A 23,022-nucleotide genomic window follows, 5' to 3' on the forward strand; every position below is an offset into this window, starting at 1 on the left:
CAAAATCTGTTTTCCTATTTAAGTATATCTGTATTTTCCTTTAAGAATAACTATATAAGAAGATTACTCTTTTTCTGATGAATCATGGTGTTGTGAATTGTTTGATAATTTATTAGTAACTTAATGGAAGCCATAGTGTTGGAGTTGCACATATGATTTTAATTTAACCTACAAGACAGAGAATAATTTTCTGACAAATCTGAAACTTGGTTTCATCTTCACACAAAAAAAAGATCAATAGTGAATAGAATAGCCTTTGTAGAGAAAAATGTCGATAAACCTTGGCTTCTCTATGTTGCCTTTCAAATGCCTTTTTTTTCTTTCTTATTCTGTTTATTTTTATATAATTTTACTTTCTCAAAAGTTAATGAGTACAGTTACCAGACTATACTCAGAACTCAGAAGTAGTTTCTCTTCATATAAGAGTTTAGCATTGATGTCCAGAAGGTGAATGCTTATTGAACATTGAAAGAACTCAACCAATAAGAGCAAACAGTATTTGATAAAGAAGAAAATAGTATTACATAAAGTGGAACTCTCAAGAGATTACACCAAAAAGAATCTTGATACAAATGAACCAAACTGAGGGAGATCTTGAGGATCTCAAACAATGCATATTACAAATTATTAAAAGAAAGGAACACACAAAACAAGCAAAACCTTCTTGAAGCATACATAAAATTTTGGCTGAGGAAATAGAGATACTGGAAGTAGAAGTTAGAATTCATGGAAATGGTGGAAATGATAGAATTAGTAACTATTAATAGTATGGTGGTGGGGGTGGAGGTGAAGCATAGGCTGCAGGTGATTTCTCGTAGTATTTTGGTGGAGGTGGAGGAGATTTATACGAAGGTGTAGATTCTTTGTAGTATGGTGGAGGTGGTGGGGATTTATAGGAAGGCGTAGATTCTTTGTAGTATGATGGAGGTGGAGGGGATTTATAGGAAGGGGTAGATTCTTTGTAGTATGGTGGAGGGGGAGGAGATATATAGGAAGGCGTAGATTCTTTGTAGTATGGGGGAGGGGATTTATAAGAAGGGGTAGATTCTTTGTAGTATGGGGGAGGTGGAGGTGATTTATAAGAAGGGGTAGATTCTTTGTAGTATGGTGGAGGAGGGGATTTATAAGAAGGCGTAGATTCTTTGTAGTATGGTGGAGGGGGAGGGGACTTGTAGTAAGAAGGCGATTTCTCATAATAAGTTGGTGGTGGTGGAGGAGACTTGTAGTAAACGGGTGACTTGTAATATTTTGGTGGTGGCGGCGATTTATAGTATTTAGAAGGAGTGGGTGATTTGTAATATTTTGATGGGGATGGTGACTTGTAGTAATAGTTCTTTGATGGAGCAGGTGACTTGTAGTATTTTGTAGGCGATGGAGATTTGTAGTACTTTGCAGGGGATGGTGATTTGTAGTAATAGTGCTTTGATGGAGCAGGCGACTTGTAGTATTTTGCAGGCGATGGAGACTTGTAGTACTTTGCAGGGGATGGTGACTTGTAGTAATAGTGCTTTGATGGAGCAGGCGACTTGTAGTATTTTGCAGGTGATGGAGATTTGTAGTACTTTGCAGGGGATGGTGATTTGTAGTAATAGTGCTTTGATGGGGCCAGTGATTTGTAATACTTCACTGCTACTGGCGATTTGTAGTAGTGCTTTGAAGGAGAAGGTGATTTGTAGTAGTCATGCTTGGAAGGCACCGGTGACTTGTAATAGTGTGATGGAGAATGTTCAGCATGTTTCTCCGGTTTCTTGTAGTATGGACTGGGTACATGATAATTGGATGGCGATGGTGATTTGTAGTACTTCTTAGAGTTGTAAGAAGGTGAGGGAGAAGTATAGCCATAAGAGTAATCAGCAACAACAGTGCTAGCTACAAAACAAATTGCCAAAGCAAATGCAAGTAGAGGCCATTGCCCCAAATTCCAAGAGCTTCTCATTTTGAGTTTTGGAGGAAAAAAAGGATAGAACTAAGACTTGTGTTGCATAGTTGAGAAAGGATCTCTGGGTTTTATACTGCAATTGTGACATCCTTCTTAATATTTTTGTATTTGCTTCATGGTTAGCCACTAAGATGATAGCAAAGTCCAAATAAAGACCTGTCAGTACTAAGACTTGTCTTTGCATAATGCCTTGTGCAATAAAAAGGCATGATACCCCTAAGTTATGGCATCCTACTACCAAAGTATAAGGTTGACTTTTTCTTAAAATATAACCAGAAAAAAGGGTGGGAAATTCTCTTTCTTCCTCTATCTACACCATAACATTAAATATTAAACATGGAGTTCAAGAAAAAAACAGGAAATACACAACATACAATGTAAGGATTTGATTGCAGGTTCAACCTGGAAGCAATGGGCCTACCGGAACTTCGCCATACAATGTTGTGCCGGATACCCTTAGCAAGCTTTGGGAGGAACTGTGATGCAACTACAACTAACGGGCATAACGTCATGCTTTTTGACGCACCCCCTACCCCGGTGTTTATAATCAAGTTCATAGTAACTTAAGTTGGAGTCAAACATTGCGTTTAGTTCCTCTTTGCTACGTTGCTTGAACTCTCCAAAAATGTTATCGCACTCATGTCGTATCCTTAAAAAATGCACTACTGACATGCTCCTGTCGGCATTTCCAAAGAGTCCAAGCAACATTGCCTCTTTGTAATGACTCGGATTAGTTCTACTTGCTTTCAATAAGAGATCCGAAAAAGAAAAAAAAAACTTCACATGATGCAAGATTAATCGAATTTTAGGGTAAAACCTGTCCTCCAGTTTCATTCTGCTTTTATTGGTTCAGCCTCAAGGACTTGTAAATGAAGAAAAGAACAATTCAACAAACAAATAAAGCAACTGGTCTAAATGTGAAATTTTGAAAAGTAGCTAACAGAAGTCGAATTTATTTATATGAATTATATACAGGTTGTAAGTTTAAATATCGTTTACAACAGTTCTTCTTTGTTTGTTAAACTTCAAACTAAGCAGTGGCTGACCTGAACTTGTTAAAAAAGTTCCACATCACGTTCTTCTTTCACCTTGCAAATCTCAGTGTCCACTGTGCAGCTATTTCATCATGTTTGGCTTTATCTCCCAAGTATAAGTGTGCAATACCAGGAACAACCGGCTTATCTGCAAGAAGCGGAACTATAAGATACAGAAGAAAGGTAGTTTCTGTACATTCTGTACTCCATTTATTATTTTCAACTATTCGTTTTACTGTTAACCCATGCAAACCAAATAGGAGGACGGTATCCAACATGAATTTATAAATGTCTTCACCAAGCAATATATGAAGACTCTTCTTATGTTTATATGTTTTCCTCTCTTTATAAAATTAATATTTATCGTAAATGAACTGGTGGTTTGCTTATACGGAATTGCCCAGTCCTCCCCTCCTGAGCTAGTTTTTGGGATTGAATCAGGCCCAAGTGTCATATCCTTAAATGGTATTAAAGTCAGGTCCATTCCCTTTTGGACTCCCGACCCATGCTTCAGTTGGGCATGGGCATGAAGGAGGTTGTAGAGTGGTTGCTTTATACGGAGTTGGGAAAAATCTTCACCCCGGAACTAGCTTTTGGGTTGAGTTAGGCCCAAGTGCCGTATATTTACAGTTTGTTTCACTCCTTTAGAGAGAGGACATAGGACGGTAGATAGAAGATGTAATTACAGGTTTCAGGATGAGTGAACATTGATCTCAGAGCAAGTAGCACCTTTGAGATTGTTAACGCTGGACTCCAGTTCTCTGTTAGGATGTCCAAGCTAACATTGCCGGAAGGATCTACATTACAATGATATATGCGAGTTTTGAATACAACCTGCAAAAGCCTGAGGTCAGAACGAAAAGAAAAGGGAAGAAGAAATTAATTCCACCACCAAATTCAGCCGACAAACATGAACTATTACTCAGTCTGTGAAGATGATTCTTGTTTATCGGCTGAATTTGGTGGTGGAAATATTTCAAACAAAAGGAAGCCATGCTTTTATTTTCTTAGTTTGCATGGTACTGTATAAAGGTGAAAGTAACTACACAGATACCAGATCTTACGGAATTGTTTACTCATTTACTGTACACCAAAACAAAGTTCAGGAAGGAGCAAAGTATTCTTCTTCTTTTAATCAACAAAAAGGTGTAAGAAATAAGAGATTTGGGAATGATGTGCTTGATTTTTCCCATTAGTAATGGAAAACGAACTTAGAGTAGAATGTAAGAGTTCCACAGAACCCAGTAACTTTGATCCAAACCCTATAGTTGCACAAATTATTAATTTAGAATTCAGTAACTCAAAAAGGCTAGAATCTAGAACTCATAAACTTCAAGAATGACAAGTTCCCACAATGACCATGCATTTACGAATGACCTAAAAATAAAAGAGCACAAGTGACAGTTTTAATAAGTTAGGGAAGAAACTAGTTCATAACAATTACCATTTCTTATCTTAGTTCTATTCAGCAGAAAGAACTTCACAAACATTTTATCAGAAGACGGTGAACAAGGATCTTTGCCCTTCAGCCTAATTTTAAAATTTATATCAGAAGAAATGGTATAACTGATGGAGAATATAGGAAGTTTGCTGTTCAGATAAAATACAAAAGCAGATGCCTGGATCGGGAAAAATACAACACTAGATGCATAGTAGATTTTGTTTGGGGGAGGAAGCACCATAACTAAAGTTTGATATGATGAAAATAATGAAAATAAATTAGACACGAGAGGAGTACACAACTCTCAAATACAAAGAGAAAACAACAATTAACACTTCTCTCTTGTAAAAGGAACAAATACTAAAGAGGACACTCAAGACTAAAATATTTATCTTGGTGTATAACTCTCTTTGTATTCTTACTCTCTCTTTCTGGGATGGGATAAATGAGGGCAGAGGTATTCTATTTATAGGAAACTAGAAACGCGTAAAATCCGCGTATTGAACCTCCATTCTTGACTACGCATTCAAAACGCGTTTTGTTCCTTTTTTGACTACGCGTTCAAAACGCATTTTGTTGACTACGCGTTCAAAACACGTTTTGACTATCTTGCATTCTTGCATTCTCCCACTTGAAGATTTAATTGAGAATCAATTAAGTCTTCACACCATCCTTTCTACCCAATTACTGTAATGTTACGTTTCTGCTAGGCCAATAAAAGATCGACACCATATAAACTTGTTACTGTTGATCTGCTTCGTAAACATATCTGTCAGGTTGTCATTGGTGTAAATTTTCTGAATATCCACACTGCCTTCTTCCACCTTCACACGGACAAAGTGATACTGAACTCGTATGTGCTTTGTTCTTGAATGAAATGCCGGATTCTTTGCAAGATGTAAAGCGTTTTGACTGTCACAAAATAGAGCAACCTTCTCTTGTTTGTGCCCGAGCTCCTCCAATAACATCTGTATCCATATTGCCTCTTTGCTAGCTTGTGTAGTTGCTACATATTCTGCTTCCATCGTAGATGTAGCCACGATAGATTGCAGTTTTGAAACCCAGCTTACAGCTCCTCCAACAAGAGTAAACACATAACCTGTGGTGGACTTACTTTTATCAAGATCACCTGCATAATCTGAATCAATATAACCTTTAACAGTAAAGTCTGATCCTCCATAACATATTGTAACATCTGAGGTACCCTTGATGTATCTCAGGATCCTCTTAACAGTATTCCAATGCTCTCTTCCAGGATTAGCCATATACCGACTAACCACTCCCACTGCTTGTGCAATGTCAGGTCTTGTACATACCATGTCAAATATTAAACTTCCCACTACTGATGCATACGGTACTCGAGACATCTCCATCCTCTCTACTTCATTGCTAGGACTCATACTTGAGGATAACTTGAAATTAATAGGAAGTGGGGTAGAAATTGACTTACAATCTTGCATCTTGAGGCGTCTCAAGATTTTCTTCAAGTAGTTCTTTTGAGAAAGCCAAATCTTCCTATTATTTCTGTCTCAGTGAATTTGTATACCTAGAATCTTATTTGCTGGTCCTAAGTCCTTCATTTCAAACTCCCTAGCCAACTGTGCCTTTAAATTTGTGAGACGATCTTTGTTGGGGCCTGCTACCAACATGTCGTCAACATACAACAGCAAAATAACAAAATCTTCATCACCAAATCTCTTGTAATAAGCACAAGGATCTGAACTATGTCTGTTGTATCCAAGGCTTATAATGAAGGAATCAAATCTCTTATACCAACATCTCGGCGCCTGTTTGGGACCGTATAGAGATTTGTTCAGCCTGCAAACCAAGTTCTCTTTTCCTTGTTCTTCAAAACCTTCTGGTTGGAGCATATAAATTTCTTCTTCAAGCTCTCCATGAAGAAATGCAGTTTTGACATCTAACTGCTCCAAGTACAAGTCAAATGTAGCACACATCGCCAAGACCACTCGAATTGTTGTAAGTCGAACCACCGGAGAAAATATCTCATTGAAGTCTATACCTTCTTTCTGAGCGAATCCTTTCACCACCAATCTTGCACGATACTTCTCCACTTGATCATTACCATTGCGTTTGATCTTGTACACCCATTTGTTTCCAATGGCCTTCCTTCCTTGTGGTAATTGAACAAGATCCCATATTTTATTTTTATGAAGAGCTTCAATTTCTTCTTGCATTGCTGCCACCCATAGAGATGATTCTTGGCCTTTCATAGCCTCGTGAAAAGTTGAAGGCTCTCCATTTTCTATTAGTAGACAATATGCAATATTACTCTCCATAGAATAATCTGAGTGCCAAGCTGGTTCTCTTCTCTCGTTGACCGTCGAACTTGTGGAGTTTTGATCTCAGATTGCTCTTGTTCTTCGTGCTCTGGTGTTGCTTCAAAAGAAACGGGAACTTCTTCTATTTCTTCAACTTCAATTGTAGTAGTCTCTGATTTTTCTTTTAAAGTGCTATTTTCTTTTGCTTGTATCTTGTTTTCAACAAATACAACATCTCTGCTGATTACCACGTTGCGGGCTATGGGATCCCACAAGCAATACCCCTTGACTCCATCAGCATACCCTAAGAAAATGCATTTCCTGGATTTTGGATCCAACTTCGATTTTTCTTGGGTGTTGTACATAACATAAGAAGGACTTCCGAATATATGTAAGCGAGAATAATCAGCTGGTTTTCCTGTCCACATCTCCATTGGTGTTTTCAGATCAATTGCGGTTGATGGTGACCGATTAATCACATAACAAGCGGTTTTGACTACTTCTGCCCAGAATGGTTTTTCCAACCCTGCAGTTGCCAACATAGCTCTTGTCCATTCCAACAAGGTTCTGTTCATCCGCTCTGCTACTCTATTTTGTTGTGGAGTATATACCACCGTGAACTGTCGTTTAATACCTTCTTGTTTACAGAAGTTATTAAATTCATCACCAGTGTATTCTCCTCTATTATCTGTCCTCAAACACTTGATCTTTTTCTCAGATTCAAGTTCCACCCGCGCTTTGAACTCTTTGAAAACTAGAAAAACATTTGCCTTTCTCTTGATTGGATACACCCAACTTCTCCTGGAGTAATTGTCGATGAATGACACGAAATATTTCGCTCCTCCTAGAGATTCCACCGGTGCTTGCCAGACATCAGAGTGGACCAGATCTAGTATTTTCTTGCTTTTAGCAGAGGAACTGCTAAACTTCAATCTATTTTGCTTACTGGTAACATAATGCTCACAAAAGGTTAGTGAAACCTTTTTGAGCCCTGGAAGAAGCTTTTGTTCAGCAAGAATCTTCAAACCTCGTTCCGACATATGGCCAAGTTTACGATGACACATCATCGTTGATTCTTCAAATGAACTTGCTGACGCGGTTGATGCTTCTCCTTCTTGGTGTGTTTCACATTTAAGCACATATAGGTTTGCCGCAAGTTTTTCCGCTTTCATCACTACAAACGCTCCTTTGGATATTCTCATGACTCCACCATGAGTCTTATATGAACATCCATTATCATCTAGTTGTCCTAAGGACAATAGATTCTTCTTCAAGTCTTTTACATGTCGTACCTCCTAGATGGTGCGTACCGTGCCATCATACATCTTTATTTTGATGGACCCAATACCAATAACATCCAAAGCATGATCGTTTCCAATGAACACAGACCCTCTTGAGATAGGATTATATTGATGGAACTATTTTCTCCGGGACGTCATGTGCTATGTTGCTCCTGTGTCCATGATCCAGACATCAGTGAAATGTTTTCTGCCTTCATTATTTGATATTGCCTCACTACATAAAATATCGTCATCATCCGAGGTACATGCAACATTCCCTTGAGCATTTGATGGCTCAGGGTGTTCACTCTTCTTCTTGAACCGATAATCTTTCTTGAAGTGCCCTTTATTGCCACAGTTGTAGCACTTGATATTCTTCTTACTTCTTGATTGAGATCTGCCATGATTGTGACTCCCACTAGGGCCACGTTCCTTTGGTCTTCCTCTCACCATCATCAAGGCTTCAGCTTGCTGCGAACTTGCTTGTCTGTCTTCCTTATTTTTGCGCTGATTTTCTTCTTCCAAGACAGCGGCTGCAATTTCATCGAAAACTAGACTGTCTGTATTGTTCGTCAGGTTGATGATGAGTTGATCATACGAGTCAGGCAGACTTTGAAGTAGAAGCTCCGCACGTTTAGTCCCCTCTATTTTACAACCCATTGTTGTAAGTTGAGAAAACAGAGTATTCAAAGTATTGATGTGTTCAGTAACTGACATGGACTCTGCCATTCGAAGAGTATACAATCTTCTTTTTAAGAAGATTTTATTATGTAAAGACTTGGCCTCATACAACCCCGTAAGTGTATCCCATATTTCCTTTATCGTCCACTTTTCCGCCACACTAGACAATACTTGATCAGCTAGTGCCAAGTGTAGATCAACAACTGCGTTGCTGTCTATGTCATTCCACTTGCTGTCATCAGCAAAGTCTGCGGGCCTGCCTTCAATTGCGGATAAGCAATTGTCTTTTTTCAATATCACTTTTATTTTCATTTTCCATAATGAAAAATTAGTCTCATTGAATTTTTCAACGTCAAACTTTGTTGTACTCGACATTGTTATTTGCTTCACACCCTTCTAGATCATTTCTGAATATTTTTGCGAACAATCGTGACAAATTATACCGTCACTGAAATTTACTATTCACGTGAATAGTACTATTCACCGAATTTTACTATTCACGAAAAGTTACTATTCACGAATAGTACCTTCGCATAAAATAGACAGAAAAACCGAAGGCTCTGATACCACTGTTGGGGGGAGGAAGCACCACAACTAAAGTTTGATATGATGAAAATAATGAAAATAAATTAGACACAAGAAATTTACATGGAAACCCCTCTAACTGATAGAAGGGAAAAACCACGGGGTAGAAGGATCTCACTATAAAAATATGGAGTACACAGCTCTTAAATACAAGGAGAAAACAATAATTAACACTTCTCTCTTGTAAAAGGAACAAATACTAAAGAAGATACTCAAGACTAAAATATTTATTTTGGTGTATAACTCTCTTTGTATTCTTAATCTCTCTTTCTGAGATGGGATAAATGAGGGCAAGAGGTCTTCTATTTATAGGAAACTAGAAACGCGTAAAATCCGCGTATTGACCTCCATTCTTGACTACGCATTCAAAACACATTTAGTTCCTTTTTTGACTATGCATTCAAAATACGTTTTGTTGACTACGCATTCAAAACGCGTTTTGACTATCTTGCATTCTTGCAGATTTCGTGTGTAACCTTCAACATACCTTTGGAGGTTTAAATGGATAATCAGAAGGAAAGGTTATGTCAAGAAAAAATATTCCACCCTCATAAGGTGTTCCTATAAGAAACAGTAAGACTTTAGAGAAGCAACAGGGACTCTTCAATAAATTGAAAGCAATAAATTTATCCATCTAATTATCGGAAAATCAAGCAGAAGGATACAATCAAATTTAAAATACGACAACTCATTTAAACCAAGTTCAAGTTTTGTGCATTGAGAAATTTTTTACACCCTTAAATTAGTTTAACATATTGCACGAGGCTACACTTCTATCAAGATCAATATGGTAACATGAAAAATAAAAAGAAATAATTTGCCGTAGCCAATTAAATTGCATTGAAAGTGTAAAATTTCTTTTTAAGTTTATATAATTTTAAATCCTTGGATCTTCCAGAAATAACCTCTCTACCTCCACGAGATAGGGTTAACGTTTGCGTATACTCTACCCGTCCTAGACCTCACATGTGGGATTACAGTGTAACGACCCATTAGGTCATTTTGAGTACTAAAGTTTTTTTTTATTTTATAAAAGACTCATTCCGTATATTTTAAATGGAAATTTGGAATTTTCGATAACTACGGTTAATTAGTTGATGGGTGATTTTAAATAATTAATTCAGTTAGTGGACTAAATTTATAATTTATATAATAATCTATACCACTTATTCCATAATTAGTCATATACAATAATTAGGGTACAAAATAATTTGTTTACTTTCTCTACCTGGCGAGAGGAAAAGCAAACAGAGAAACTAACCTACTCGGTGCCGACAAGAAGAATACGCTACTTCAGGTATCATTGACATATGATCTTTCTGGTGTAAAAATGTAACTTAGTATATTAATATTCAATGAAATGGAATAAGGAATGGGTTGTGAACGGTGCAATATTGGTTTTTAGATTAGTGGATAGGTATTGTTCTATTGGTTACTGATAAGCACTAATGGTTAATATGGGGTAATTATGGTTGGTGATGATATTCAATCATTAGAGGATGTTATATTTATAGTATAGATGCACTAATACATTCTGCTAAAAAGAATTTCGTGAGTGAAAATTTGTTTGTGCCTAAGTACTGGTTTATAACTTGCTTTTGATTTTGGTTTTTGACCGACCTAGGATCAGATGAGGAAGTTTGACCACGGCTAGTGCCCTGGAGATGGGAGAGAAATTGAAGGATATGGGGGCCTGGGATAGTACTGGGGATGCGAACAGTATGTGGGATAGGACGACTAGTTGTATTAGGGTTATAGCAATGGAAGTGTTGGGAGTCTCGACAGGTAGCCGTGGTCGGCATCGATGGGGCTGGTGGTGGAATGAAGAAGTGCAAGGAAAGGTGGAAGCAAAATGGCGTATGCGAAGTTGATAGAAAGCAAGGATGAGGTGGAGAAGTAGACGAATAGGGAACTTTATAAGATAGCGAGGACGGAGGTGAAGTCGGCGGTTTCGTTGGCAAAAATGGCAAATTTTGAATGCCTTTATGCTAAACTAGAAGAGAAAGACGGGGATAGAAAATTGTTCAGGCTAGCCAGGGTACGGGAGAGAAGGGCACGCGATGTGGATCAAGTAAAATACATTAAGGACTAGCATGGAAAAGTATTGGTAGAGGAGACCCTCATTAAACAGAGATGACAGTCATACTTTCATAAACTCTTGAATAAAGAAGAGGATAGAGGGATTGTGTTTGTAGATTTGGAACATATAAGGAGGTGTCACGATTTTGGGTCCTGCAGGAGTATTACGATCGAAGAGGTTAAGGGTGTTGTGCGTAAGATGCGCTAGGAAAGAGCGATCGAACCTAACGAGATTCTTGGGGAATTTTGGAAGAGCGTGAGCTCGATAGGTTTGGAGTGGCTGACTAGGTTATTTAATGTCATCTTTAAGATGACAACGATGTCTGAATAATGGAGGTCGAGCGTAATGATCCCTCTATACAAAAATAAGAGGGATATCCAGAGCTTCAACAACTATAGAGGTATCAAGCTTCTAAGCCATACTATGAAAGTGTGGGAAAGAGTGGTGGAGATGAGGGTGAGAAGAGGCGTGTCTATTTCAGAGAACCAGTTTGGATTTATGCTGGGACACTCAACTATAGAAGCCATCCATCTTATGAGGAGACTGGTGGAGCGTATAGGGAGAGGAAGAGGGACTTGCATATAGTATTCATCGATCTAGAAAAGGCTTACGATAAAGTTCTACAAAAGATACTATGGAGATGTTTGGAGGCTAAAGGTGTACCTATGGCGTACATTAGGGTGATTAATGACATGTATGAGGGTGCCAAAACCAGGGTAAGGACAGTAGAAGGGGACTCAGAGCACTTTCTAGTTGTGATGGGGTTGCATCAAGGATTAGCTCTTAGTCCATTTTTATTTCCCTTGGTGATGGATGGATTGACGCGACAAATTCAAGGTGAGGTGACATGGTGTATGCTTTTCGTGGATAACATAGTCCTGATCAATTAGACTCGTAGAGGAATTAATATTAAGCTGGAGGATTAGAGACATACCTTGGAGTCTAAAGGGTTTAAGTTGAGTAGGACCAACACAGGGTACTTAGAGTGTAAGTTCAGTGAGACACCTCAGGAGGTTGGCACGAAAGTTAGGCTTGGTGACTAGGCCATCCAAAAGAAAAGTAGTTTCAAGTATCTTGGGTCTATTATACAAGGCAGCGAGGAGATTGACGATGATGTCACACATCGTATTGGGGCAGGGTGGATAAAATGGAAGCTCACTTCCGATGTGCTATGTGACAAAAAGGTGCCACCATAACTTAAGGGCAAGTTCTACAAAGTGGTGATTAGACCGGCTATGTTATATGGGGCAGAGTGTTGGCTAGTTAAGGTCCCTCACGTTCCAAAGATAAAAGTTGCCGAGATGAGAATATTGAGATAGATGGGTGGGCATACTAGGAGCGACAAGATTAGAAATGAGGCTATTCGGGACAAGGTAGGAGTGGCCTCGGTGGAAGATAAGATGCGGAAAATGCGACTGAGATGATTTGAGCATGTGAAGAGGAGAGACACAGATGTCCCAGTGCGGAGGTGTGAGAGGTTTGCCATGGATGGTTTCAGAAGAGGTAGGAGTAGGTCGAAGAAATATTGGAGAGAGGTGATTAGACAGGACATGACACAGTTACAGCTTACCGAGGACATGACCTTAGATAGGAGGGTGTGGAGGACCCATATTAGGGTAGAAGGCTAGTACATAGTCTCGTTATTCTTCCATTTTAGTAGGTATATTAGCGCACTATAATTTCTTATGCTCTGATTTCTATTATTATCTATTACTTTCTGTACTTTCATTACTCTATTTTATCTATGTCGCTTTTGCTATTTGCTTTCCCATATCACTTTGAACTTCTTAGCCTTATTTGACCTCTTTTTATGCTTTTATTGAGCCTAAAGTCTCTCAAAAACAATCATCCTACCTTAGTAGGACTAAGGTCTGCGTACATTTTACCATCCTCAGACCCTACGTTGTGGGATTTCACTGCGTTGTTATTATTATTGTTGTTGTTGTTGTTTCTATAATTATCATATTCCATGTTTTAATATATTTAGATAAGTAATTAAATACTAGATGTATTATATTATATCAAAATTATTAGAATTATGTTATTTGTAGAAATTAAGACTTAACCCTAAACTTGGGATTTAAGAAATTGATTAAAGAGTTGTGAGAGTTTTTGGGTCTAGGCTAAATATACAGTAATATGGGTGTCTACGGACTCATTTACTTATTGATAGATTGGAAATGGTCGGAGGCATCGAAGAAAGGAAAGACATTGGTGGATTAGCTTGCTTGACTTCAATTCTTCGGTTAAGGTAGGTTATGGTTTATTATATATCATAGATAGACTCTTAATAGTGATTGATAGTCATTGAGTAATGTTTGAAGTTTACTATGCATTTTATTATTGTGGTTTGGATGGTTGATATGTTGGTGTGATTGATCTAAAATCCGGTCTTCAAGGGTACTGGATCTAAGGATGCCTATGATTTCCTTATTGATTGTCATGAGCCGCTTCATAAGATGGATATAGTAGAGCAATTTGGTGTTGAGTTTGTGACATATAAGTTTTAGGGAGACGTCAAAATGTGGTGGCGGTTTCATGTTGAGTGCCGGCCAATAGAGGCACCACCTATGACTTGGGAAGCTTTTTCTGACTATTTCATAAAGAAGTATATTCCCCGGACCTTGAGGGACAGGAGGAGAGATAAGTTCCTAAATATAGAGCAAGGGAAGATATTTGTTGCTGCCTATGAGGCCAAGTTTAGTGCCTTAGCCAGATATGTTACTCAGCTTAGCTTCGGTCTAAAAGAGCGGATTTACCGCTTTGTGAAGGGATTGAGGTCAAATTTATGGATTCCAGCGTTACAGGTGGCTGCTTCAGCAAAATCTTTTCAGAAAGTGGTTGATTTTGTGATAGAGGTAGAGGGGGTGAAGCCAGATAACTTCGCTAAAGAGACAACATTCAAGAAGTTTCGTAAGAGAGGTAAGTTTAGTGGTTCTTACTCCAGAGGATAGAGTTCTGGAGATTATTCAACCCGTCCTATTCAATCTTCATTGCAGGTTTTAGATTAAGGTCTGTTAAAGACTAGTCAACCATTTTCTAATTTCGGGGGTTATCTTCAGTCTTCTTCATCTTCACAAGGACCCACTCTTGACCCTAAGACTTGTTACGGATGTGGTGAGCCTGAACATATCAGAAAAATATTATCCAAGGCAGGGTCAGGCTTGGCATGATTAGGGTTATAGAGTCCCAATAGCTAGAGGTGAAGGGGGCGTCTATGGTAGGGGCTGTCATTCTAGAAGATGTGGTGGCCAAGGTCGTGGTGTCGCCGATCCGACCGGGGTGGTGGGCAGGTTGGAACTACTGGGGTAAACCCCAGCAAGGGAAATGGTCAGACGGGCGATAGAGCCTATTGTTATGCTTTCCTTGGGAGGTTAGAGGCAGAGGCATGCGATGCTATTATCACAGACACTGTTCTGGTCTGTGATAGCTTGGATTTCGTATTATTTGATCCTGGATCCACATTTTCTTATGAATCTTCCTAATTTGCCGATGGACTCGATTTACATTATGACTTACTTGACATGCTTATTCGTGTTTTGACTCCTGTTGGTAAGTCTATGCTAGTTGAGAAAGTGTATAAGTCTTGCCTTGTGACTTTTGTAGGGAGCAGAACTTATGTAGATTTGATTATTCTGGAAATGTTTGACTTTGATATAATTTTGGGTATGACTTGGCTCTCTATAAATTTTGCTATCTTAGATTGCAATACTAAGACTGTGACATTAGCCAAGCCTGGGATGAATCAATTGCTGTGGGAGGGTGACTATCTTCCCGCCCTAATTCAGATTATCTTTTTTCTTCATGCTAAGAGGCTAGTGAGTAAGGATTGTTTAGCCTTCCTAGACATCTCAGGGATGATAGTTCTGAAGTGCCATCGATTGAGTCTATTTTGATAATGCGTGAGTTTATGGATGTTTTCCCCGCAAACTTACCTAGTGTGCCACCTGATAGGGATATTGATTTTTGTATCGACCTAGAGCCCGCCACTCGCCCTATTTCCAATCCACCTTATAGAATGGCCCCGCTGAGTTGAGGGAGTTGAAGGCCCAACTTCAGGAGTTATTGGGTAAAGGTTTTATCAGAACGAGTGTCTTTCATTGGGGTGCTCCAGTTTTATTTGTAAAGAAGAAGGATGGTAGCCTTCGTATGTGCATAGACTACAGGCAGCTGAACAAGGTGACTATTAAAAATAGGTATCTCTTCCTCGCATTGATGACTTATTTGATCAGTTGCAGGGTGCTTGTATTTTCTCAAAAATTGATTTGAGGTCCGGTTACCATCAGCTGAAAATATGGGCAGTAGATGTACTGAAGACTGCTTTTCGAAACAGGTATGGGCACTATGAATTCTTGGTAATGTCTTTTGGGCTTATAAATGCGCCTGCTGCTTTCATGAGTCTGATGAATAGAATCTTTAGGCCATATTGAGATCTCTTTATTATTATTTTTATTGATGATATATTGATCTACTCAAAGATCAGAAAAGAACATAAAAAGCATCTAAGGATTATTCTGGGATTATTAAGGGAGAAAAGGCTATATGCTAAATTCTCCAAGTGTGAGTTTTGGCTTGATTCAGTGTCCTTCTTAGGGCATGGTTTCTAAGGATGGAGTGATGGTGGATCCGTAGAAGATTGAAGTAGTGAAAAGTTGGGCAAGACCCACTAATGTCTCAGAGGTAAGGAGCTTTGTTGGTTTGGCTAGCTATTACCACCAGTTCATCAAGGGATTTTCTTCTATTGCTTCCCAACTGACCAATCTGACCAGGCAGAATGTTCCATTTATGTGGTCGGACTAGTGTTAAGAGAGTTTCTGAAACTCAAGACCTTATTGACTACTGCACCGATTCTTGCCTTGCTAGTAGAAGGTAAAAATTTTATTATTTATTGTGATGCATCATATTCTGGTTTAGGTGCAATGCTAATGCAGGAGAAGAATGTAATTGCCTATACTTCAAGGCAATTGAAGGTGCATGAACGTAATTACCCCATTCACGATTTGGAGTTGGCTACGATTGTATTTGCATTGAAGGAGTGGAGACATTATCTATATAGGGTAAAGTGTGAAGTATATACAGATCATCACAGTTTACAACATGTATTCACTCAGAGAGACTTGAATTTGAGGCAGATGAGGTGGATGGAATTGCTAAAGGATATGATATCACTATTCTTTATCACCCGGGAAAAGCTAATGTAGTGGCTTATGCCTTGAGCAGAAAAGTAGAGAGCATGGGAAGTTTAGCTTATTTGCAGGTTTTCAAACATCCATTGTCTTAAAACTCTAGCTAATGACTTTATGAGGTTACAAGTAACTGAGAAAGGAGAATTCTTGCCCTGTGTGGAGGCAAGATCTTCTTTCCTTGACAAGATTAAAGAAAAGAAGTTTGATGATGAGAAATTGAGCTGGATTCGTGATATGGTCTTGCAGGGAGAGGCCAAGGAGTCTGTGATCAATGAGAAAGGTGTCTTGAGGATTAAGAGATGGATATGTGTGCCTTGTATTGATAATTTGATTCAGACTATTCCTGTAGAGGCTCACAGTTCGAGGTACTCTATACATCCTTGTTCAACCAATATGTATTGCAATTTAAGACATCATTATTGGTGAAGTAGAATAAAGTGTGACATTGTTGATTTTGTTGCCCATTGTCCAAATTGTCATCAGGTAAAATATGAGCACCAAAGGCTTGAAGGAACACTTCAAAGAATGCCCATTCCTGAATAGAAGTGGAAAAAGATTGCAATAGATTTTTGGTTGGTCTTCCAAAGACATTAGGTAAGTTTGATTCGATATGGGTGATTTTTGATAGGTTAGCTAAGTCTACTCACTTTATTCCATCCAAGGTGACTTATGATGCAGAGAAGTTCGCCAAACTCTATATTCGCGAGATTGTTCGATTACATGGAGTTCCAATTTCTATCATATCAGATAGAGGTACGCAATTTACTTCTAACTTTTGGAGGACTTTGCATGCTGAGTTAGGTACTAGATTGGATCTTAGTTCTGTATTTTACCCTTAGACCGAAGAGCAGTCTGAGGGGACAATTCAAGTGCTGGAGGATATGCTTCATGCACGCGTGATAGATTTTAGTGGTCATTGGGATCAGTTCCTACACTTGGTAGAGTTTTTGTATAATTATAGTTATCACTCGAGTATTGATATGGCTCCGTTTGAGGCATTGTATGGGAGGAGATGTAGGTCTCCTATTAGTTGGTTTAATGCGTTTGAGGTGAGACCTTGGGGAACTGATATTTTGAGGGAATCATTAGAGAAGGTGAAATTCATTCAGGAGAAACTTTTAGCAGCTCAGAGCTGGCAGAAGGAGTATACAGACCGAAAGGTCAGGGACATGGAGTTTATGGAGGGAGAGCAAGTGTTATTAAAGGTTTCACCCATGAAGGGTGTGGTGAGATTCAGTAAAAGAGGTAAGCTTAGTCTGAGGTATATTGGGACATTTGAAGTTCTTAAGCGTGTTGGAGAGGTGGCCTATGAGTTTGCTTTACCTCTAGGTTTGTCTGGGGTACACCCAATATTTTATGTGTCTATGCTAAAGAAATATCATGGTGATGGAAACTATATTATTTACTGGGATTCAGTCTTGCTTTATGAGAATTTGTCTTATGAGTAGGAGCCTGTAGCTATTCTTGATAGGGAGGTCTGCAAGTTGAGGTCAAGGGAGATTGCGTCTATGAAGGTTCAGTGGAGGAATTGTCCTATTGAGGAGTCCACTTGGGAGATTGAGGCTGATATGCGTTGAAGATATCCACATTTGTTCATCAAGTTAGGTACCCTTTACTACCATCGCTCTTTTTTTGATCGTTCGGGGACGAACGGTGGGTAAATTGGTATCTGTTGACAATCCATTAGGTCATTTTGAGTACTAGAGTTTTTTTTATTTTATAAAAGACTCATTCCGTAAATTTTAGATGAATTTTGGACTTTTCGTTAACTACGGTTAATTAGTTGATGGGTGATTTTAAATAATAAATTTAGTTGGTGGACTAAATTTATAATTTATGTAATAATCTATACCACTTATTCCATAATTAGTCATATACAATAATTAGGGTAGAAAATAATTTGTTTACTTTCTCTACCTGGCGAGAGAAAAAGTAAACAGAGAAACTAACCTACTCGGCGCCGATAAAAAGAATACGCTACTTAGTTCATGGGTGATTTTAAATAATAAATTTAGTTGGTGGACTAAATTTATAATTTATGTAATAATCTATACTACTTATTCCATAATTAGTCATATACAATAATTAGGGTACAAAATAATTTGTTTACTTTCTCTACCTGGCGAGAGAAAAGGCAAACAGAGAAACTAACCTACTCGGCGCCGACAAAAAGAATACGCTACTTCAGGTATCATTGACATATGATCTTTCTGGTGTAAAATTGTAACTTAGTATATTAATATTTAATGAAATGGAATAAGGAATGGGCTGTGAGCGGTGCAATATTGGTTTTTAGATTAGTGGATAGGTATTGTTCTATTGGTTACTGATAAGCACTCATGGTTAATATGGGTAATTATGGTTAGTGATGATATTCAATCATTGGAGGATGTTATATTTATAGTATAGATGCACTAATACATTCTGCCTGAAAGAATTTCGTGAGTGAAAATTTGTTCGTGCCTAAGTACTGGTTTGTAACTTGCTTTTGATTTCAGTTTTCTTTCTATAATTATCATATTCCAAGTTTTAATATATTGAGATAATTAATTAAATACTAGGTGTATTGTATTATATCAAAATTATTAGAATTATGTTATTTGTAGAAATTAAGACTTAACTCTAAGCTTGGGATTTAAGAAATTGATTAAAGAGTTGTGAGAGTTTTTGGGTCTAGGCTAAACATATAGTAATATGGGTGTCTACGGACTCGTTTACTTATGAATATTATATATTTGATAGATTGGAAATGGTCGGAGGCATCGAAGAAAGGAAAGACATTGGTGGATTAGCTTGCTTGACTTCAATTCTTCGGTTGAGGTAGGGTATGATTTATTCTATATCATAGATAGACTCTTAATAGTGATTGATAGTCATTGAGTAATGTTTGAAGTTTACTATGCATTTTATTGTTGTGGTTTGAATGGTTGATATGTTGTTGTGATTGGTCTAAAATTCCATGACCGTGAAATCCATAATCTTAAAATTGCCCTATCAAAGGTGATGCCTTGAATAAAGAAAGCTTAATGAAATATTGTTAATGAATTGAAATAAGATAATAAAAAATAATAAATTAATTATATTTGGATCGGGTGTCATATTTCGACATGGTATATTGGGATCGGGTGCCACGTTTTGACACGATATATTTGGATCGGATGTCACATTCCGATACGATATATTTAAATCGGGTGTCATATTCCGTCACGGTAATATTAAAGAAAAACAAATTAAAATGACTTAATGCTACCCAATCTCCAATAACCCATTTTCCAAAAGAGCATGATGTGGAGGCTTGAGTCCTCATGTGTGATCTTGATATTGTTGACTAGTTATGTAATTGTTCATTGTGTTGTCACTTGATCTTGATCTTGTTGGTTGCCACCTTTTAAGTGATATGGTTGATTTCCCGCTATTACTTTATGCATATTGATTTCTATTTTGAGTCGGTCGATGATACCTACTCAGTACATGTTGTCCAGTACTGACCCCTACTTGTATTGTTCTTTATTTTATTTTGTGGAGTGCAGCGAGTATTCCATCGACTTCGACTCGACCTTAGCTCTAGCTAGTGTCAAGCACATCAGGTTCCAGGGTGAGCTATTCCTTCTAGCTCGTGTTGGTATTAGCTCTAGCTAGTGTCAAGCACATCATTTTATTTTGTATTGTTGGCTCTCCCACTTAGGAGGTTAAGTGTGGTGTCTCTCAAGACCCATTTTGGATTGTGACATACCGTGTGTATGTTATTCTTGCTTTATAACTTAAATCCTTATCCTAAATATTACTCATGCATAATGAATTGACGTCCTATTTTTCTCTTTGATCATTTGACAAAGGATTGACTGATAAAACAGAACGACTTCTTCAAATGGCTCCTTCAAACTAACACTTAAATTCATATTCAAACAAAACTTCAATTTACAAATATCTTTTCACTATTCGCCAATCTCAATTTATGTGACTCTTTCTTTTAGTCAGTCTAAAAGTGAATGACACTTTTTTTATATTTAATAACAATTTAACTTCAAAATATCTATTTTACCATTTTCTCCTCTCGTTCAAACGAATTTGAATATGTCATAGTCATCAAAAGCAAAAAGGCAAAAAAGTTACTTGGAACTTGTATTACGTGGTGAAATAGTTGTGATACACACAAGTTGGTCCAGATACGACTCGTTTAATTAAAAAGAGATTCAAATAATAATATTAAAAAAATTATTCTTGATTCATTTATTTCTCTAGAGGTACACATGACATTTTGTTTCCAAGATTTTTTTTCCTTCTTATCTTTGGATTGTTAAAGACTTTGTGGTTAATTTGTATATCAGGATAATATATAAAGTTGATTGTACACATCATAGTTATATTAAAATTTTAGAACTTATGCTACCTTTTTCATGTTTTACTTTATTTTAAAATTTTACGATCTAATGTATTTATTTTTATTTTATATTATTTGTGAATTTCTAAAAAAAATAGTAATTTGGTTACAAACTAATATATGGAAGAAATTCTGTAGAGACGATGCCACCTCAATTCAATTAACAATTTGGATACAATATTACACGAAAGAAGAGAAGATAAGTAACAAACTATTAATCTTGATACAATGAGGAAAACATACTTAATTCTCAAGTAATACATAGTACAAAATAATTGGAACAAAACAATATCGAACATACAATAAGCATAGTCGATCATTTCGACAAGCATACATTAAATTTGGAAGAGGAAATGGAATCAAAATAGGATGTAAAAGTCATGGAAATGATAGAGTTATTGAATGTTTAGTAGTACGTCGGTGGGGGGGATGCTGGTGGGGGTGGAGGTGAAGCATAGATGATAGATTGCTCGTACTTTTGAGGTGGTGGAGGTGAGGCATAGGTTGGAGTTTGCTTGTAATAGGTTGGTGGTGGTGGAGGTGGTGAGTTATAGATTGTAGGCGATTGTTCATAGTACTTTGGTGGAGGTGGAGGAGATTTATAGGAAGGCGTAGATTCTTTGTAGTATGGTGGAGGGGGAGGGGATTTATAGGAAGGGGTTGATTCTTTGTAGTATGGTGGAGGGGGAGGGGATTTGTAGGAAGGCGTAGATTCTTTGTAGTATGGGGGAGGGGGTGGGGATTTATAGGAAGGGGTAGATTCTTTGTAGTATGGTGGAGGGGGAGGGGATTTGTAGGAAGGAGTAGATTCTTTGTAGTATGGGGGAGGAGGAGGGGACGTGTAGTAAGAAGGAGATTTCTCATAATAAGCTGGTGGTGGTGGTGGAGACTTGTAATAAACTGGTGACTTATAGTATTTTGGTGGTGATGGTGATTTATAGTATTTAGAAGGAGTGGGTGATTTGTAATATTTTGTTGGAGATGGTGACTTATAGTAATAGTGCGTCGATGGAGCAGGCGACTTGTAGTATTTTGCTGGTGATGGAGATTTGTAGTACTTTGTAGGTGATGGTGACTTATAGTAATGCTTTGAAGGGGCAGGCGACTTGTAATAGTTCTTTGAAGGGGCGGGCGACTTGTAGTACTTCTTTGAAGGTGCAGGGGCCTTGTAGTACTTCTTTGAAGGACCTGGCGACTTGTAGTACTTCTTTGAAGGAGCTGGTGATTTGTAATACTTCACTGCTACTGGTGATTTGTAGTAATGCTTTGAAGGAGTAGGGGACTTGTAATAGTCGTGCTTGGAAGGCACCGGTGACTTGTAATAGTGTGATGGAGAATGTTCAGCATGTTTCTCCGATTTCTTGTAGTATGGACTGGGTACATGATAATTGGATGGCGATGGTGATTTGTAGTACTTCTTAGAGTTGTAAGAAGGTGAGGGAGAAGTATAGCCATAAGAGTAATCAGCAACAACAGTGCTGGCTACAAAGCAAATTGCTAAAGTAGCAACAAGCAAATAACCAAAGCTTCTCATTTTTATTGTGAAGAGAAGGATGAAACTAAAACTTGTGTTGTATAGTTGAGTAGGGATCTCCGGTTTTTATAGTAGCAAAGTGACATCCTACATGAAAATAAATGTAATGGCTTCATGGTTAGCCACTAAGATGATAGCAAAGTCAAAATAAAGACTAGGTTAGTACTTAGTGGGAAGCATTTATCCATGACTTCTTTCTTTAAGAAAAAGAATTCTCATGATGAACAAATAATTTAGGAACAAAAAATGAAAAATGAAAAGAATTTTTTTTTAAAAGAAAAAAAAAAGAAGAGAAGAAGAGGAATGCCACAACTGCCATCCCAATGGCAAAGTAAAAGAATGACAATTTGAAAAGGGGAATGGGGCAGTTCTTTCTTCTTTTTCCAGAACAAGAATCTATAAGTTGGCTTTACTATTGAGCAGTAGATAAACATACCAGATTACACATTATATAATATATTCATCCGAGGGCGAGGACCACGTATGAAAGGCAAACTTGAGACTCATCTAGAGATGAGGTACTTTGGGACAGACATAGAGGTAATTGTCTCGTGAGACTCACACCTCAAGTACAATGGCAGAATCAGAATTTTCATTAAGGG

At 37.8% G+C, this 23,022-nt stretch overlaps 3 protein-coding genes and 1 long non-coding RNA gene across 4 annotated transcripts; 1 reads left to right on the top strand and 3 right to left on the bottom strand.

Moving 5' to 3' along the window:
• Window positions 1–449: 449 nt before the first annotated feature.
• Window positions 450–2,017, bottom strand: LOC129885182 (extensin-2-like). Its single transcript, XM_055959379.1, has one exon. The coding sequence runs from the start codon at window positions 1,934–1,936 to the stop codon at window positions 761–763; it is 1,176 nt and encodes a 391-aa protein (XP_055815354.1). The 5' UTR covers window positions 1,937–2,017; the 3' UTR covers window positions 450–760.
• Window positions 2,018–2,762: 745 nt separating this feature from the next.
• LOC129884406 (constitutive photomorphogenesis protein 10-like) lies at window positions 2,763–9,873 on the bottom strand. Its single transcript, XM_055958710.1, has 3 exons — window positions 9,727–9,873; window positions 3,660–3,807; window positions 2,763–3,121 (listed from the first exon to the last, which is right to left on the bottom strand). The coding sequence occupies exons 1-3, from the start codon at window positions 9,871–9,873 to the stop codon at window positions 3,024–3,026; spliced, it is 393 nt and encodes a 130-aa protein (XP_055814685.1). The 3' UTR covers window positions 2,763–3,023.
• An 8,752-nt stretch (window positions 9,874–18,625) lies between these two features.
• Window positions 18,626–20,105, top strand: LOC129885232 (uncharacterized). The gene is made up of 3 exons (XR_008766073.1): window positions 18,626–18,693; window positions 19,248–19,325; window positions 20,036–20,105. It is a non-coding gene; the product is annotated as an uncharacterized LOC129885232 (long non-coding RNA).
• A 1,113-nt stretch (window positions 20,106–21,218) lies between these two features.
• LOC129885183 (extensin-2-like) lies at window positions 21,219–22,478 on the bottom strand. The gene has a single exon (XM_055959380.1). The coding sequence runs from the start codon at window positions 22,418–22,420 to the stop codon at window positions 21,293–21,295; it is 1,128 nt and encodes a 375-aa protein (XP_055815355.1). The 5' UTR covers window positions 22,421–22,478; the 3' UTR covers window positions 21,219–21,292.
• Window positions 22,479–23,022: the final 544 nt, after the last annotated feature.

The sequence above is a fragment of the Solanum dulcamara genome, chromosome 4 (genome assembly GCF_947179165.1).
Source record: "Solanum dulcamara chromosome 4, daSolDulc1.2, whole genome shotgun sequence".
NCBI classification, from domain to species: Eukaryota; Viridiplantae; Streptophyta; class Magnoliopsida; order Solanales; family Solanaceae; genus Solanum; species Solanum dulcamara.

Excerpts from the sequence above, each read along its gene's own strand:
- LOC129885182 (XM_055959379.1), bottom strand. The coding sequence starts at position 1,936 with ATGAGAAGCTCTTGGAATTTGGGGCAATGGCCTCTACTTGCATTTGCT.
- LOC129884406 (XM_055958710.1), bottom strand. The coding sequence starts at position 9,873 with ATGGATAAATTTATTGCTTTCAATTTATTGAAGAGTCCCTGTTGCTTC. Across the intron at positions 3,808-9,726 it reads ATCCATTTAAACCTCCAAAG|GTTGTATTCAAAACTCGCAT; the intron begins GTATGTTGAAGG and ends AGGCTTTTGCAG. Across the intron at positions 3,122-3,659 it reads GTTCACTCATCCTGAAACCT|ATAAGCCGGTTGTTCCTGGT; the intron begins GTAATTACATCT and ends CGCTTCTTGCAG.
- LOC129885183 (XM_055959380.1), bottom strand. The coding sequence starts at position 22,420 with ATGAGAAGCTTTGGTTATTTGCTTGTTGCTACTTTAGCAATTTGCTTT.